This window comes from Sus scrofa, chromosome 2, assembly GCF_054392235.1.
Source record: "Sus scrofa isolate SSC_HxYL_T2T_F1_AM1 chromosome 2, Sscrofa_HxYL_maternal_Yorkshire_Landrace_v2.0, whole genome shotgun sequence".
Taxonomy (NCBI): domain Eukaryota; kingdom Metazoa; phylum Chordata; class Mammalia; order Artiodactyla; family Suidae; genus Sus; species Sus scrofa.
Window position 1 is genome coordinate 89,914,900 of NC_139384.1, and position 13,694 is coordinate 89,928,593.

At 54.1% G+C, this 13,694-nt stretch overlaps 1 protein-coding gene across 3 annotated transcripts; it reads left to right on the forward strand.

The window, feature by feature from the left end:
* The first annotated feature begins 281 nt into the window (after positions 1–281).
* GRM6 (glutamate metabotropic receptor 6) lies at positions 282–12,942 on the forward strand. 3 transcript variants are annotated; one of them, XM_085013619.1, is made up of 11 exons: positions 282–323; positions 553–1,156; positions 2,361–2,577; positions 2,813–2,948; positions 3,552–3,706; positions 5,242–5,382; positions 5,485–5,685; positions 7,804–7,949; positions 8,040–8,663; positions 11,584–11,895; positions 12,090–12,296. In XM_085013619.1, exons 2-11 carry the CDS (start codon positions 668–670, stop codon positions 12,177–12,179), a joined length of 2,511 nt encoding a protein of 836 aa, XP_084869745.1. In that variant the 5' UTR covers positions 282–323; positions 553–667; the 3' UTR covers positions 12,180–12,296. The 3 variants fall into 3 exon arrangements, with proteins under 3 accessions (XP_084869745.1, XP_020939996.1, XP_084869744.1); XM_021084337.2 differs by lacking the exons at positions 282–323; positions 12,090–12,296 and adding an exon at positions 12,638–12,942 and having other exon boundaries at positions 662–1,156; XM_085013618.1 differs by lacking the exons at positions 282–323; positions 12,090–12,296 and adding an exon at positions 12,638–12,942 and having other exon boundaries at positions 662–1,156; positions 7,804–8,663.
* The last annotated feature ends 752 nt before the right edge of the window (positions 12,943–13,694 follow it).

Genomic DNA, 13,694 nt, shown 5'->3' on the forward strand with positions numbered 1-13,694 from the left:
AGAGAGAGAGAGACAGAGAGGAGGGAGGGGGTAAGCAGAGAAAGCCAGAGACAGACACGGATAGAGAAATAGGGACCAGGAGCCAGAGAGGGACCGTGTGGATGTCAGACTTCATAAAACAGGAAAGAAACGGACCCGGGGAACAGGAGAGGGAGGGAAAGGAGATTTGGAGAGAGCCAGTCCTGTGCACACCCCTTGCTCAGGAGGGGTCTCCGCCCTCAGAGCAGCCTCTCATCCCTTCCCCAGAATCCTTAAATCCTCTCTCCCTTAGGGCCCTCAGCATCTGTCACTGCGCTGTCCTGAACCGACAGCGCCTGGAGCAGGTGATGCGCGCTGGGGCTGGCCCTTGAGGAAGAGCAGACCGGGGCTGTCGGGGTGGGGGGTGGGGGGCCGGAGCGGTGGAGACAGTGGTCCGGCTGGGAGACCCGGGTGATGAGTTTCAGAGGGTGTGAGAGGCAGGTGGCCGGGGAAGGCTGACAGCGCTGAAGCCCCATCTCCTCTCCAGCTGCCTCGGCCAACAATTATTTACTGCGTGCTTCCCTTCTCCCCAAGGCTCGGGGCTCCCTCGCCTGTCCCCCCACCCGGTTCTCCCTTTGCCCGGCGTTCAGAGCGTTCTCCTGTTCTGTTCTCGTCCCCGCCCCGTCTTCCTCCCGCTGCGCCCGAGCGGATGGCCGGGCTCCTGACTCTGATGCCGCCGCTGCTGGCGCTGGCGCTGGCGCAGGCGGGCGTGGCGGGCGCCGCGGGCTCCGTGCGCCTGGCGGGCGGCCTCACGCTGGGCGGCCTGTTCCCCGTGCACGCGCGGGGAGCAGCGGGCAGGGCGTGCGGGCCGCTGAAGAAGGAGCAAGGAGTGCACCGGCTCGAGGCCATGCTGTATGCGCTGGACCGCGTGAACGCCGACCCGGACCTGCTGCCCGGGGTGCGCCTGGGCGCCCGGCTGCTCGACACCTGCTCGCGGGACACGTACGCGCTGGAGCAGGCGCTGAGCTTCGTGCAGGCGCTGATCCGCGGCCGCGGCGACGGCGACGAGGCGGCAGTGCGCTGCCCCGGAGGCGTCCCCCCGCTGCGCGCCGCGCCCCCCGAGCGCGTGGTGGCTGTCGTGGGCGCCTCGGCCAGCTCTGTCTCCATCATGGTCGCCAACGTGCTGCGTCTGTTTGCGGTGAGGGCCCGGGGCCGCGCACTGAGGTGCTCCCCGTCCTCGCCCTGGGGGTGGCCGAGGTCGAGTCTCTTTGTCAGAATCACCCTAATTGGTCCGCTGGGCCAGACGTCAGCCAGTCTGGGAAAGTTGTGAAGATTTAAGTGTCTAGAATGCCTGGGATCACTACGGCGTCCATCAATTGCACTGTAGCCCGTGGGCTTTTCTCTGCATCCTTTTTCTCTAATTTTCCTCTTTGTCTTTCTTCTTGATTTTTTTTTTTTTTCTCTCTCTCTCTCCCTCTTTCCTTCTTCCTTCTTCTCATTTTTCCCCTCGGCTTTCCATATGTCTCAGCACTCCACTCTGTCTATGGTCAGCTTCAAACATCCCTCTCTCGCCTAGACCGGCTCCAGCCTCCTTTTTCCAGAACCTCTCCTCTCTGACTTTCCCACCGGCTCCCACTTGCTTCCTTTGGATTTTCAGTTTTTGGTTTTTTTGGGGTTTTTTGGGGGTTTTGGGTTTTTTTTCCCCCCCTCGGGAGTGTGTCTTTCTTGAACATGAGGGATTCACCCCTCTTCTCTGCTAGCCTCCCTCTTCTTGGAATCCTCAGCTTTCTGCTACCATTCCCCACTCTCCTTTCACACTTACTGCCCCCTTTCCCCTGGATCAGCTCAGCGGTAATCCCTGCTGTTAATCACTCTAATGCACACAGATAAACTCAGTTCCAAACAGGCGCCTCCATTAGGCTAGCCACAGCCTTCAAGCAAGCAACCCCTCCCCAGCTCTCCTGCCCGCTCTGCCCCTCCTGGGGCTGCAGCCACCTACACAGACCACCTCTTTGTGTGAATTAGGGAAACATGTCTTCCTCTGGGACTGACAGGCGTCTCCTTCCTTAGCAGGATGCAGCCTGTGCCTGGTGGCTGGGTTGGCTGCAGGCTAGACTTGAACCACCACTTCCTCTACGCTCAGGGCACACCTTGTGCTACCACATGGAGTGGCCCTGGCTTCTCCCCTAGACACTTGTTCCCCCCATATTCCATCAGACGCATTCACAAAATGCAAGTCTTTCACCACACCTTCTAGCCTCTCCATGTGGCTGTTCTAGCTTGTCCCTGGCACCCAACCCCCCAACTTCTATGTGCCCATCCATGGCCTGGGTCCTCATTGCCCTCCCTCCCTAGGGTCACTCACCATCTGTCTACAGCCCAGGTGTCTTTCTCTACTCCAGATACCCCAGATTAGCTACGCCTCCACAGCCCCTGAGCTCAGCGACTCCACACGCTATGACTTCTTCTCCCGCGTGGTGCCACCTGACTCCTACCAGGCCCAGGCCATGGTAGACATCGTGCGGGCACTGGGATGGAACTACGTGTCCACGCTGGCCTCTGAGGGCAACTATGGCGAGAGTGGGGTTGAGGCCTTTGTGCAAATTTCCCGAGAGGCTGGTGAGCTGGGACCTGGGGGTTGGGGCATGAAGAAGGCGGAGCATACAGAGGGGCCATGGGACAGGGAACAAGCCATGAGCTTGGACACTGGTTCATGATGGGGAGCCTGGCTGGTGTCCCATGAGGGCAGGCACCCTTTTCCTTTAGGACACAGCCCCTGCCCTTCATGTGTGGTTGCCGCCCCGGTGGGTGAATGGGTGGGACCAGAGCTGACTTTGGCATCTCCGACACCCAGGGGGGGTCTGTATTGCCCAGTCCATCAAGATTCCCAGAGAACCAAAGCCTGGAGAGTTCAACAAGGTGATCAGGAGACTCATGGAGACACCCAACGCCAGGGGCATCATCATCTTTGCCAACGAGGATGACATCAGGTGGGGCCGATGGCGGGTCCAATCAACTTAAAGGCCTCTCGCCCCTTTGCACACATCCCAGCCACGCACATCCTCCCATTTTCCTCTTCCTCAGCGCCCCTCCTCACCTTCCTGCCTCCATACACCTTTCCCGCTGCCGTCTTCTATCTCGTGCTCCCAGAAATGAAACAGGCCTGGTCTGGGTGGAGATGCTCCAAGCCTAGCCAGGAAAACACACAGCAGGGAAGAGACTGATGGGCACATGTAAGTGCAGGAAATGAGCTGTTACGGAAGGGCTCCCGGGGGCAGGAGGCTATTGGCAGGAGGCCATGGACCCTGGCCTGAGCTCCAGCAAGAGAAGGGAGCCCCTTCTTTCAGGCAGCATGAAGTGGGTCACCGTGCACGGAACAAGAGGGCAGGCCTGGGGTCAGAGCCTGGCTGGACCCTTTACTACCTGAGAAGCCCAGGATGTCCTAAACGCCATACATCCTACTTTTTTTGTGATAAACAAGGGTCTGATGAGTGATGCAGAATGAGACAGATGACGAGAGAAGAGTGGGATGTGACCAAGGTTAGTTGGAGGAGGATCCCAGGGCCTTACTCACCCCACCCTGTTCTTACCAGGAGGGTCTTGGAGGCTGCACGCCAGGCCAACCTGACAGGCCACTTCCTGTGGGTTGGCTCAGACAGCTGGGGAGCCAAGATCTCACCCATTCTGAACCTGGAAGAAGTGGCTGTGGGGGCCATCACCATCCTGCCCAAAAGGGCCTCCATCGATGGTGAGTGAGGGAGTGCCCCCTCACACGGCATCTCCCACCCTCCTTCCCCATGATCCTCTCTTGGGGGTACTCATTTCCCCCTTCTGTAAAATTGTACCATGACGCAGGTAATGGTAACTTCTAGTCTAGAATTCTGAGAGTCTGTGACTACACCCCTCCAAGCAGTGTTTCAATGAATTGGTAAATGAGGAAATGTACATCCTACAGTACAGGGTGAAGAACTGTTAGGTTTTATTTATTTGTTTAGTTTTGTTTTAATATATATTTTTTCTTTTTTTTTAGGGCCACTTCCTCGGCATATGGAGGTTCCCAGGCCAGGGGTCCAGTCGGAACTACAGCTGCCAGCCTATACCACAGCCACAGCAACACAGGATCCGAGCCATGTCTGCGACCTACACCACAGCTCACAGCAACACCGGGTCCTTAACCCACTGGACCAGGCCAGGGATCGAACCTGCAACCTTATGGTTCCTAGTCGGATTCATTTCCACTGCGCCACATCAGGAACAACAGTTTTGTTTAATTTAATGCTTGTATTCCTAGTCCTGCCAAAGGCACTCTAATTTGAGGGTGTGTGTGGGATGGAGAGAAATCAAGGATGTAGGACATACTGTCTGTTGGTCAAATGATGAGGCCCAGGAGTTCCCATCATGATGCAGTGGGTTAAGCATCCAGCATCATCTCTATAGCAGCCCAGGTTGCTGCTGTAACATGGGTTCAATCCCTGGCCCAGGAACTTCTATATGCTGCAGGCACAACCAAAAAAATAATAATAACTAAAGTTAACTTAAGAAAAAAATCATGAGACCTGCCTCTCCTCCTCTCCTCCACTGTCTCACCTGTGACTATCTGGAAGAAGGCAGAAAAGATGTTCTCTTTACACTAGGATTGCTCATTTTCCCAAAGGCTAAACTGAAGACACCTTGACGAGGTGCTTCAGAGCTATTTTATGAAGCACAGACCCTGGAAAGGCTGAGCCCTGACTCCCAGGGGCTCCCAAGTTTTTAGGGATGTACACCCACCCTCACATTCTTTCTTTGCCTTAGAATGCATTCAGATGACAAACTAGACTGAGAACAGTTTTAGTAATAAAGGTGTTTCATTGCAAGACAAGAGGTATGAAAGGAGGGGTGACTTCATGTTTGGGGCAGTGAGTCAATGATGTTCTCAGAGCCCTGGATCTTGTCCCCAGTTGTGTTCCACCATCCTATATGGTTGCTCTGTGTCTTTGTGATTGTGGTATCTTATTCACAAAGTGGCTGCTGATGCTCCACCCATTACAGCTCCACAGCAGCATCCTAACCAGGAAAGAAGGGGCAGCATAAAAGTTTTTCATGTGGTGAGGCTCTGAGTTTGCATCAGGATGCAAATTGACCCTGGAACCCCTAAATGGATTTGAATTCACTGGCCAGGTCAGAAATTGGCCACACAGGCACTCCCAGCTGCAAAAGGAGCAAGCAGTGAAGGGACACAAGTGGTGAGCCCTGGCTGGCTCAGATGGTTGCCACCCCCTGCCCTTCTTCCCTCTGTCTCAGGATTTGACCAGTATTTCATGACTCGCTCTCTGGAGAACAACCGTCGGAACATCTGGTTTGCCGAGTTCTGGGAAGAGAATTTTAACTGCAAGCTGATCAGCTCAGGTACCCAGTCAGACGATTCCACCCGCAAATGCACAGGTGAGAGCTGCCCAGAGTGGCAAGGGTGGCGCGGGAGAAGGTGGGAAGCCAGGCTGGTCACCTGGGGGCCAGGCACGCTTCCTCTGGGCATCCCTAGGACAGGTGAGGAACGCATCGGCCGGGACTCTGCCTACGAGCAGGAGGGGAAGGTGCAATTTGTGATCGACGCTGTGTACGCCATCGCCCACGCCCTCCACAGCATGCACCAGGCCCTCTGCCCCGGGCACACAGGCCTGTGCCCGGCCATGGAGCCCACCGATGGGCGGACACTGCTACAGTATATTCGAGCCGTACGTTTCAATGGTGAGTGGGAGCCAGAGCCTCCACGTGAATAAGGGCAAGCCTGTGGGGGGTGGGGGGGCAGATTTCTTGGGACCTGGGACAACTCAGAATGGAAGGGAGAGCAGAGGAGGGCAGAGTGGCACCTGAGCTTGGGAGCTGGAGTCTTGAACCACGTTCTGGGGACTGGTTTTTAAAACTCTTCCTTCCCCAGGCTTTAGCACCCTTTGCCCCAGGCTGCAAATTCCAGGTGTTGGGGAGCTTCTCTGTGACCCCTTCTGCCTGGAACCCTCAGAGCCACACACAACTCTCTCCTTCATCGCACAGAGTTTGGAGGTGTCTGGTCTCTCAGGGCACGCATGGGGCACAGTGCAGACTCTGCAGAGGCACTGCCTACACTGCACACAGGCTGCCCGCTCTGAGTCTCGGGCTTCCAAATGTCTTCCCAGCCAGGCCCTGAGCTGCCTGAGCACAAGGCGCAGGTCTGTGTCCCACTGATGCCACTGGATGGCCTGGCACCTGGTCAGGGCTCAGAATGGGATCCCTGCTGTGGTGGAGTGGGTTAATGATCCAACTTGTCTCTGTGACGTTGCTGGTTCCATCCCTCTGGCCAGCAGCAGTGGGTTAAGGATCCAGCATTTCCATAGGAGTGGCATAGGTTGCAGATGTGGCTTGGATTGGATCCCTAGCCGGGAAACTTCCATATGCTGCACGTGAGGCTTAAAAAAAAAAACCAAAAACGAAGAAAGAAAAAGGCCCTGATGGACTCAGCTTTGCTTCTGTTTGCAGGGAGAGATTCACACTGTGTTCAATTAAAAACTCCACTCTTCCACCAAACACGCACCTTCTCTCTGCCAAGCTCTCTGCTAAAGAGTGTGACAGCGTCACTCCAGAACAGCTTTACAGTCTGGTAGAACAAGCTTCTAAAAGGATTAACTGGTTGTTCAAAGTGGGACTTCTGTACAAGTCTGAACTCATCCTCTCACCCAGACAGTTAAGCTCTTTCTTAAATTTTTTTTTCTTTCTTTCTTTTTAGGGCCACACCCGCAGTATATGGAAGTTCCCAGGCTAGGGGTCAAATCAGAGCTACAGCTGCCAGCCTACACCACAGCCATAGCAATGCAGGATCTGAGCAGCACCTGCAACCTACACCACAGCTCACGGCAACTCTGGATCCTTAACCCACTGAGCGAAGCCAGGGATCGAACCTGTAATCTCATGGATCCTCGGTTCATTAACCGCTTAGCCACTAAGGGAACTCCTTAAATCTTTTTAAATTGTGGTAACATACATACAGCATAATATTGACTATCTTAATCATTTTTAAGTGTGTGGCTTAGTGATATACATTGGGGTGCAACCAATCTCTAGAACTCTTCATTGTGCAAAACTGAAACTCTGTCCCCATTAAACACTAACTCCTCATTTCCCCCTCCCCCAACCCCTGGCAATCACCATTCTGCCTTATGACTCTATTAACTTGACTACTCTAAGTGCCTCATCTGGGTGAAATCACACAGTATTTGTCCTTTTGTGACTGGCTTATTTCACATAACATAATGTCCTCAAGGTTCATCCATGTTGTAGCATGTGTCACACTTCCTTCCTTTATAAGGCTGAGTATCATTCCATTGTCTGTACAGACCACGATTTGCTTTCCCATTCATCCGTCAATGGACACTTGCATTTCTTCCATGTTTTCGCTCTCGTGAATAATGCTGCTGTGAACATAAGTGTGCAAATATCTCTTCGAGCCCCTACTTTCAGTTCTTTGGGGATATATCCATAGAAGTGGAATTGCTGGATCACGCTGTAATCTTATGTTTCATTTCTTGAGGAGCCATCATACTGTTTTCCACAGTGACTCCATCATTTTACGATCCCACCAGCAAAGTATAGGGTTCCAGTGCGTCCATACCCTTGCCAACACTTATTTTCTGTTGTTTTGATGGCCGCCATCCTATATGGCTGTGAGGAAGTATCTCGCTATGGTTTTGATTGGCATTTCCCCATGATAGGTGATGCTGAGCACCTTTTGTGCTTGCCTAGCTCTTCCTTTGTCCTGGCTGGGCTTTGGCCTCTGCGGGAGGCTGGCTTTGATGGGCTGGAGAACCAGCTAAGGACGACAGGCTCTCCTTCCAGGCAGTGCAGGAACCCCTGTGATGTTCAATGAGAATGGGGACGCACCAGGGCGATACGACATCTTCCAGTATCAGGCGACCAACGGCAGTGCGGGCAGCGGCGGCTACCAGGCCGTGGGCCAGTGGGCGGAGACCCTCAGGCTGGACGTGAGTGGCGCAGGCCGAGCTCCGGGCGCAGAGAGGCGGGTCCGCCTTCCTGGAAGCGGGGGTCACGGGATCTCGCGTTCTGTGTTCCAGGTGGAAGCCCTGCAGTGGTCGGGAGACCCCCACGAGGTCCCCGCGTCTCAGTGCAGCCTGCCCTGTGGGCCAGGGGAGCGGAAAAAGATGGTGAAGGGTGTCCCCTGCTGTTGGCACTGCGAGGCCTGCGACGGCTACCGCTTCCAGGTGGACGAGTTCACGTGCGAGGCCTGCCCCGGGCACATGAGGCCCACGCGCAACCACACGGGCTGCCGCCCCACACCCGTGGTCCGCCTGTCCTGGTCCTCGCCCTGGGCAGCCCCGCCCCTCCTCCTGGCCGTGCTGGGCATCATGGCCACCACCACGGTGGTGGCCACCTTTGTGCGGCACAACAACACGCCCATCGTCCGGGCTTCCGGCCGCGAGCTCAGCTACGTCCTCCTCACGGGCATCTTCCTCATTTACGCCATCACCTTCCTCATGGTGGCCGAGCCCGGGGCGGCTGTCTGCGCGGCTCGCAGGCTCTTCCTTGGCCTGGGCACCACCCTCAGCTACTCTGCCTTGCTCACCAAGACCAACCGCATCTACCGCATCTTCGAGCAAGGGAAGCGCTCGGTGACACCCCCGCCCTTCATCAGCCCCACCTCCCAACTTGTCATTACCTTCAGCCTCACCTCCGTGCAGGTAGGTCCTTGGGCTCCCGAGGATGGGGGGATTGGGGGAGGGGATGAGCACTGACCTCCACCTTAAAAATCAGAGTCACTCCTCTATTTTGGCCTCTGTGTTTAAAAACAAACAGGAGCTCCTGCTGTGGCACAGCAGAAACGGGAATCCGACTAGTATCCATGAGGATGCAGGTTCCATTCCTGGCCTCACTCAGTGGGTTAAGGATCTGGCGTTGCCTGGAGCTGTGGTGTAGGTCACAGACACAGCTAGGATCCCACCTTGCTGTGGTAGGCCAGCAGCTGCAGCTCTGAATAGACCCCTAGCTTGGGAACTTCCAAATGCCGAGTTGCAGCCCTAAAAAGACAAACAAGCAAACAAAAACCCCATAGGAGATAGGGCACTACTGTTCTTCTGCAACTAGAACTGATTTAAGAGCAGCCTGTTACCTTCTCCTTCATCCTTAAACGAAAATGGGTCAGTAAGGTGTGGAGGGAGGGCATCCAACAACTACTCTGGAAAATAGTGAAATTATTTTCATAAACATGTTTGAACACGCTCTTCCACAATTTGGCTCCCATTTTTAAAAATTAGGATAAAGAGACAGCTGATGCATTTTCTCCAAGCAGAGAATCTGTTTCCATAAAGGGAGTTCCTGCTGCCCAGTCCCTGGGTAACCTGGATGAGAGGCACAGGGTCTAATGATGTTACTGCAGAATGAAGCATCCTATTCCATAGATGGTTGGAACTACATGCTGCATGTGCAGCAAAAGCAGAGTTCTTCAGGATTTTCTCTGAGATGCTAATATTATAGCATTGGAAATGGCTCCTGCAGTCTGGAAAGCATGGGATGTTTTCTCTGCAAAGGATGCTGAGAGACAGGTGTGTGTGACAGTCCCTGACACTGCAGAGCCCACCCAGTCCTCAGGGTTGAGCCCATTTGGACACGGCTCATTCTCCACTCCAGGCAAGCCCTTCTTTCTACCCAGGTCTGCATATGACATGGTCATTCCCACCCCCGGGTCCTGGTCCATGCAATTCTCCACAACCGGAAGGTGCTGCTGCTATCTTCCTGCACATGGCAGGGCCTGAGCTTTCCCTGGGAGGGCCACGATCACGGTGTCTATCCAATCCTCGGAAGGCCCCGAACTGCTTCCTGCCTGAAACCCCTGCAGTGCCCATCACCTCAGGATAGAGATGCTGTGACAACATTCACTGCCCCCCGGCTCACCTATGAACTTCCCACATTACTCCTTCCTTTCCAGAAATCCTGAGTCTTTTCAAAGAGGTCTTATACCTTCAACTTTACAAGGTTCTTTACCAATATGATGGATGTGAAATGGTATCTCATTGCTATAGTTTACTAGTCCAGATAGCCTTTGTAGTTTCTTCTGTGATGTGCCTGTCCTTGAGCTTTGCTCATTTTCTGTTATTTTGTAGGTGCTTGTTATGTACCCGGTGCTTTTTTTTTTTTCTTTTCTTTTTAGGACTGCACCCATGGCATATGGAGGTTCCCAAGCTAGGGGTCCAGTCGGAGCTACAGCTGGCAGCCTATGCCACAGCCATAGCAACTCGGGATCTGAGCTGCATCTGTGACCTACACCACAGCTCACGGCAAGGTTGGATCCTTAACCCACTGGGCAAGGCCAGGGATCGAACCAGCATCCTCATGGATCCTAATCGGGTTCGTTTCTGCTGCACCATGACGGGAACTCCCAGATGTTCATTCTTTTATCCATTACATGGGTTGCAAATTCAGTGGGGTGCATTCTGGTTGCTCCTCCTGTGTATCATAGGCCATAGGCCTTGGGTTTTAGTTTTTCATGGGAAATTCGTTTCTCCATCCAGGGGTGGGGGTGGTTCTAAGAGGAGTATCCATGCTGCCTTCCTGGACAGTGGGTAGGGTTTTATTTTATTAGTTCCTTGTTCATGGAGCTGCTGCCTTGGGAGAACTACAAAAAGATGCTCCTTCTCAGTGTACAAATTACTAAAAGGAACTCCCTTCCTCCAGAACCACATGGCCCTACTCCAGGTGCACAGCACAGCACTGGAGCGCTGGCTAGATTTCAGTCCCCCTCCCCTCAGACCGAGCCCTCTTGTGCCATGAACAACCTGCATGAATGTATGGGGCAGCGCTTCCAGGGTCCCACCTTTATGCAGGAGTCTTAGTTCCTGCTCCCCAGCTTCCCTTGGTTCAAGGTCATGTCTCCTCTCACTGTGAAGGATTTCATACTCCATCTTCTCCCTGTTTGGGGCCTCTGCTGACTCTGACATCCCTGGCCTTCTGGCATCAGCTCACATTCTTAGTGCTCTGAATTTGGAGCTTCACTGTGCTTCACTTCTTCTTCTTCCTCCTCCCCCTCCCCGCTTCCTCCTCCGTCTCCTTCTTCTTCTTTGTGGCTGCACCCACAGCATACAAAAGTTCCCAGGCCAGGGATTAAACCTGTGCCATGGCAGTGACGCCAGATCCTTAAGCTGCTAGGCTACCAAGGAACTCCTGGTTCTTTATCAGTGAGACATGAAATGACTCCTCCCCCAAGCTGGCGTTGTGTCCTCAGCAGATTATGAGGGTTCCCATTCATTGAGTGGGTGGAGAAAATGTGTTTAGAGCCACAGTTCCAGAGCCTCTGCCTGCAGTCACTGCAGCTTGCAGGACTCGGTAAATGGTACTGGTAGAGGTTGAAATACAGGAAGAGGACATCCGGTCACACTTAAGAGTGTTCCCAGCATTTATCTCTACCGCAGCCTCTGCTCTCCAGCTGCCCGTCACAGGCCTTTGCCTGGGCAGTCCCCTCCTGGATGGCCCTCTCCTCTCCAAGGTGGCCCTCAGGCCTGAGTATCCCACTCAGTAGACAGGCACTTCAAAGAGACCCTAACCTGCCGGAGACCTCAGGCTGGGGTGAGGCTGGGGGTGTCCCTGATACCATGTTGACTCCTGCAGGTGGTGGGAGTGATGGCGTGGCTGGGGGCCCAGCCCCCACACAGCGTGATCGACTATGAAGAACAGCGGACAGTGGACCCAGAGCAGGCCAGAGGGGTGCTCAAGTGCGACATGTCAGATCTGTCCCTTATCGGCTGCCTGGGCTACAGCCTCCTGCTCATGGTCACATGCACGGTGTATGCCATCAAGGCCCGTGGTGTGCCCGAGACCTTCAACGAGGCCAAGCCCATTGGCTTCACCATGTACACCACCTGCATCATCTGGCTGGCTTTTGTGCCCATCTTCTTTGGCACTGCCCAGTCAGCTGAAAAGGTAACCCTGGGTCCCCTGTCAGTTTCACCGCCTTGTTTGTTTCCTGCCTGTCCACAGAAGGGATCCATCATCCCAAGACCTGGGCCCCCCATGGGAACAATTGCTTGGTTGGCTGATTCATTCATGTACCTCTTCTTCTGTCCAGTCTCCTCTGCTTGTTCATTCAGTTGTCTCTTCTTCCTTTGTTCATCCAGGCTTCCAGCCATCGATTGACTTGCTTTTATGCAATTACTTCATATACTTCATACCTACCAATCCAAGAATCTATTGGCCCATTTGTTTGACCATTATGCAGTCATTTATTCATGCATACACTGGAACGTTTGTTTATTCGCCCCTGTTATCCTTTTGTTTGCTCACTTGCTCCCTTACTCAGTTTTGATTCATCCATTCATTGGTACATTTGAAAACACATCCGTTCATTCATCCACACGTACTAGCCCATTTTTAGGTGTGTGGACTTGTTCCCCAGGTGTTGTTCTCCATGAATGAGCCTCTCCCTTCCCTTGGTCACTTGTCCACTCAGACCAGTGTGACTCCCCCTCCTTCCTGCCTGGACCAGAGCCACATGGTGACCGCCACTTCTTCCTGCCCCAGGGCCTTCGCTTACACCGTTCCCCTTTTTCCAGTGCTCATTCCCATTCACGGGACTGAAAAAGACTCCCCCCCAGGCTGTGTGGGGGGGTGGAGGGTGGGAAAGAACAGGGCTGAGTCCCATCTGGTCCCTTCCTCCATGGCTTAGATCTACATCCAAACCACCACACTGACTGTGTCCTTAAGCCTGAGTGCGTCGGTGTCCCTCGGCATGCTCTATGTACCCAAAACCTACGTCATCCTGTTCCACCCGGAGCAGAATGTGCAGAAGCGGAAACGGAGCCTCAAGGCAACGTCCACAGTGGCTGCGCCACCCAAAGGCGAGGACACAGAAGCCCCCAAGTAGCGAGCTGGGGATGAATGGGACAGTGGCTCCCTCTCCTCTCTTCTTTTCTTTCCCTCACTTCGTGGTGGAAGCTGTGAAGCATTCAGGCCTGCTGTGAGCAGTCAGGGAGAGGCATCCTCCAAGGCCACAGCCAGCAGGATGGGGCCAGCCTGGACCCACATGCCACATCTCAGACCTCCTTTTCTGTGCATGGTGGCTCGTACTCCCTCACAGCAGTCCAGACTTTCTACTCATGGTGGGAAACAGCTGCCAAGAGGATTCTCCTCTGGAGAGAGACTAAGCTTACACTCACTAGTGAGAAGTTCAGGGATCTCAACGAAGCCCTGGGCTTGGCCCACTGGGAGTGGATTTCCCCCCTTAAGACAACCCCTAGAATCTGGGGATTGGGCAGCCTGTGAGAATGTGTAGATCCCAGAGTGAAATTCAGGGTTAGATCAGCAGTTTCCATAAGAGCCCGGTGCATCTGTATTTTGGACTGAGGTGTGGGCTTGGGGGAATGTTTTGTTGGTACAGAGGCATCGGGGCCCTGAGTGAGAACCCTGTGAGAGGAGGATGGACTGGCACAGGACGGGGCTGTGAGCAGAAGAACTGGGACGCCCCCATGAGGTTGTTTGTGTCAAGGTCTTCTCCTCCAGATCTTCTCTCCTGGGACCTGGGAGATGTCCCACTTAGACTCCAGCTTTTTTCCTCTCCTAGGTACACTCCCTTAAATGAACCCCAAGCATTAAGAAAGTCAGATACACCTGTGAGGTGGTAGGGGTGTGAGACCAGTGGTGTTTGCCCTCCTGTGACGCCTCTGAGGGATGGTGTTCTCGAGGTGCAGGTTGGGACCAGTGACAGAAAGAGTTGTGCCCATGGT

Excerpts from the sequence above, each read along its gene's own strand:
- GRM6 (XM_085013618.1), top strand. The coding sequence starts at position 668 with ATGGCCGGGCTCCTGACTCTGATGCCGCCGCTGCTGGCGCTGGCGCTG. Across the intron at positions 1,157-2,360 it reads ACGTGCTGCGTCTGTTTGCG|ATACCCCAGATTAGCTACGC; the intron begins GTGAGGGCCCGG and ends TCTCTACTCCAG. Across the intron at positions 11,896-12,637 it reads CTGCCCAGTCAGCTGAAAAG|ATCTACATCCAAACCACCAC; the intron begins GTAACCCTGGGT and ends TCCATGGCTTAG.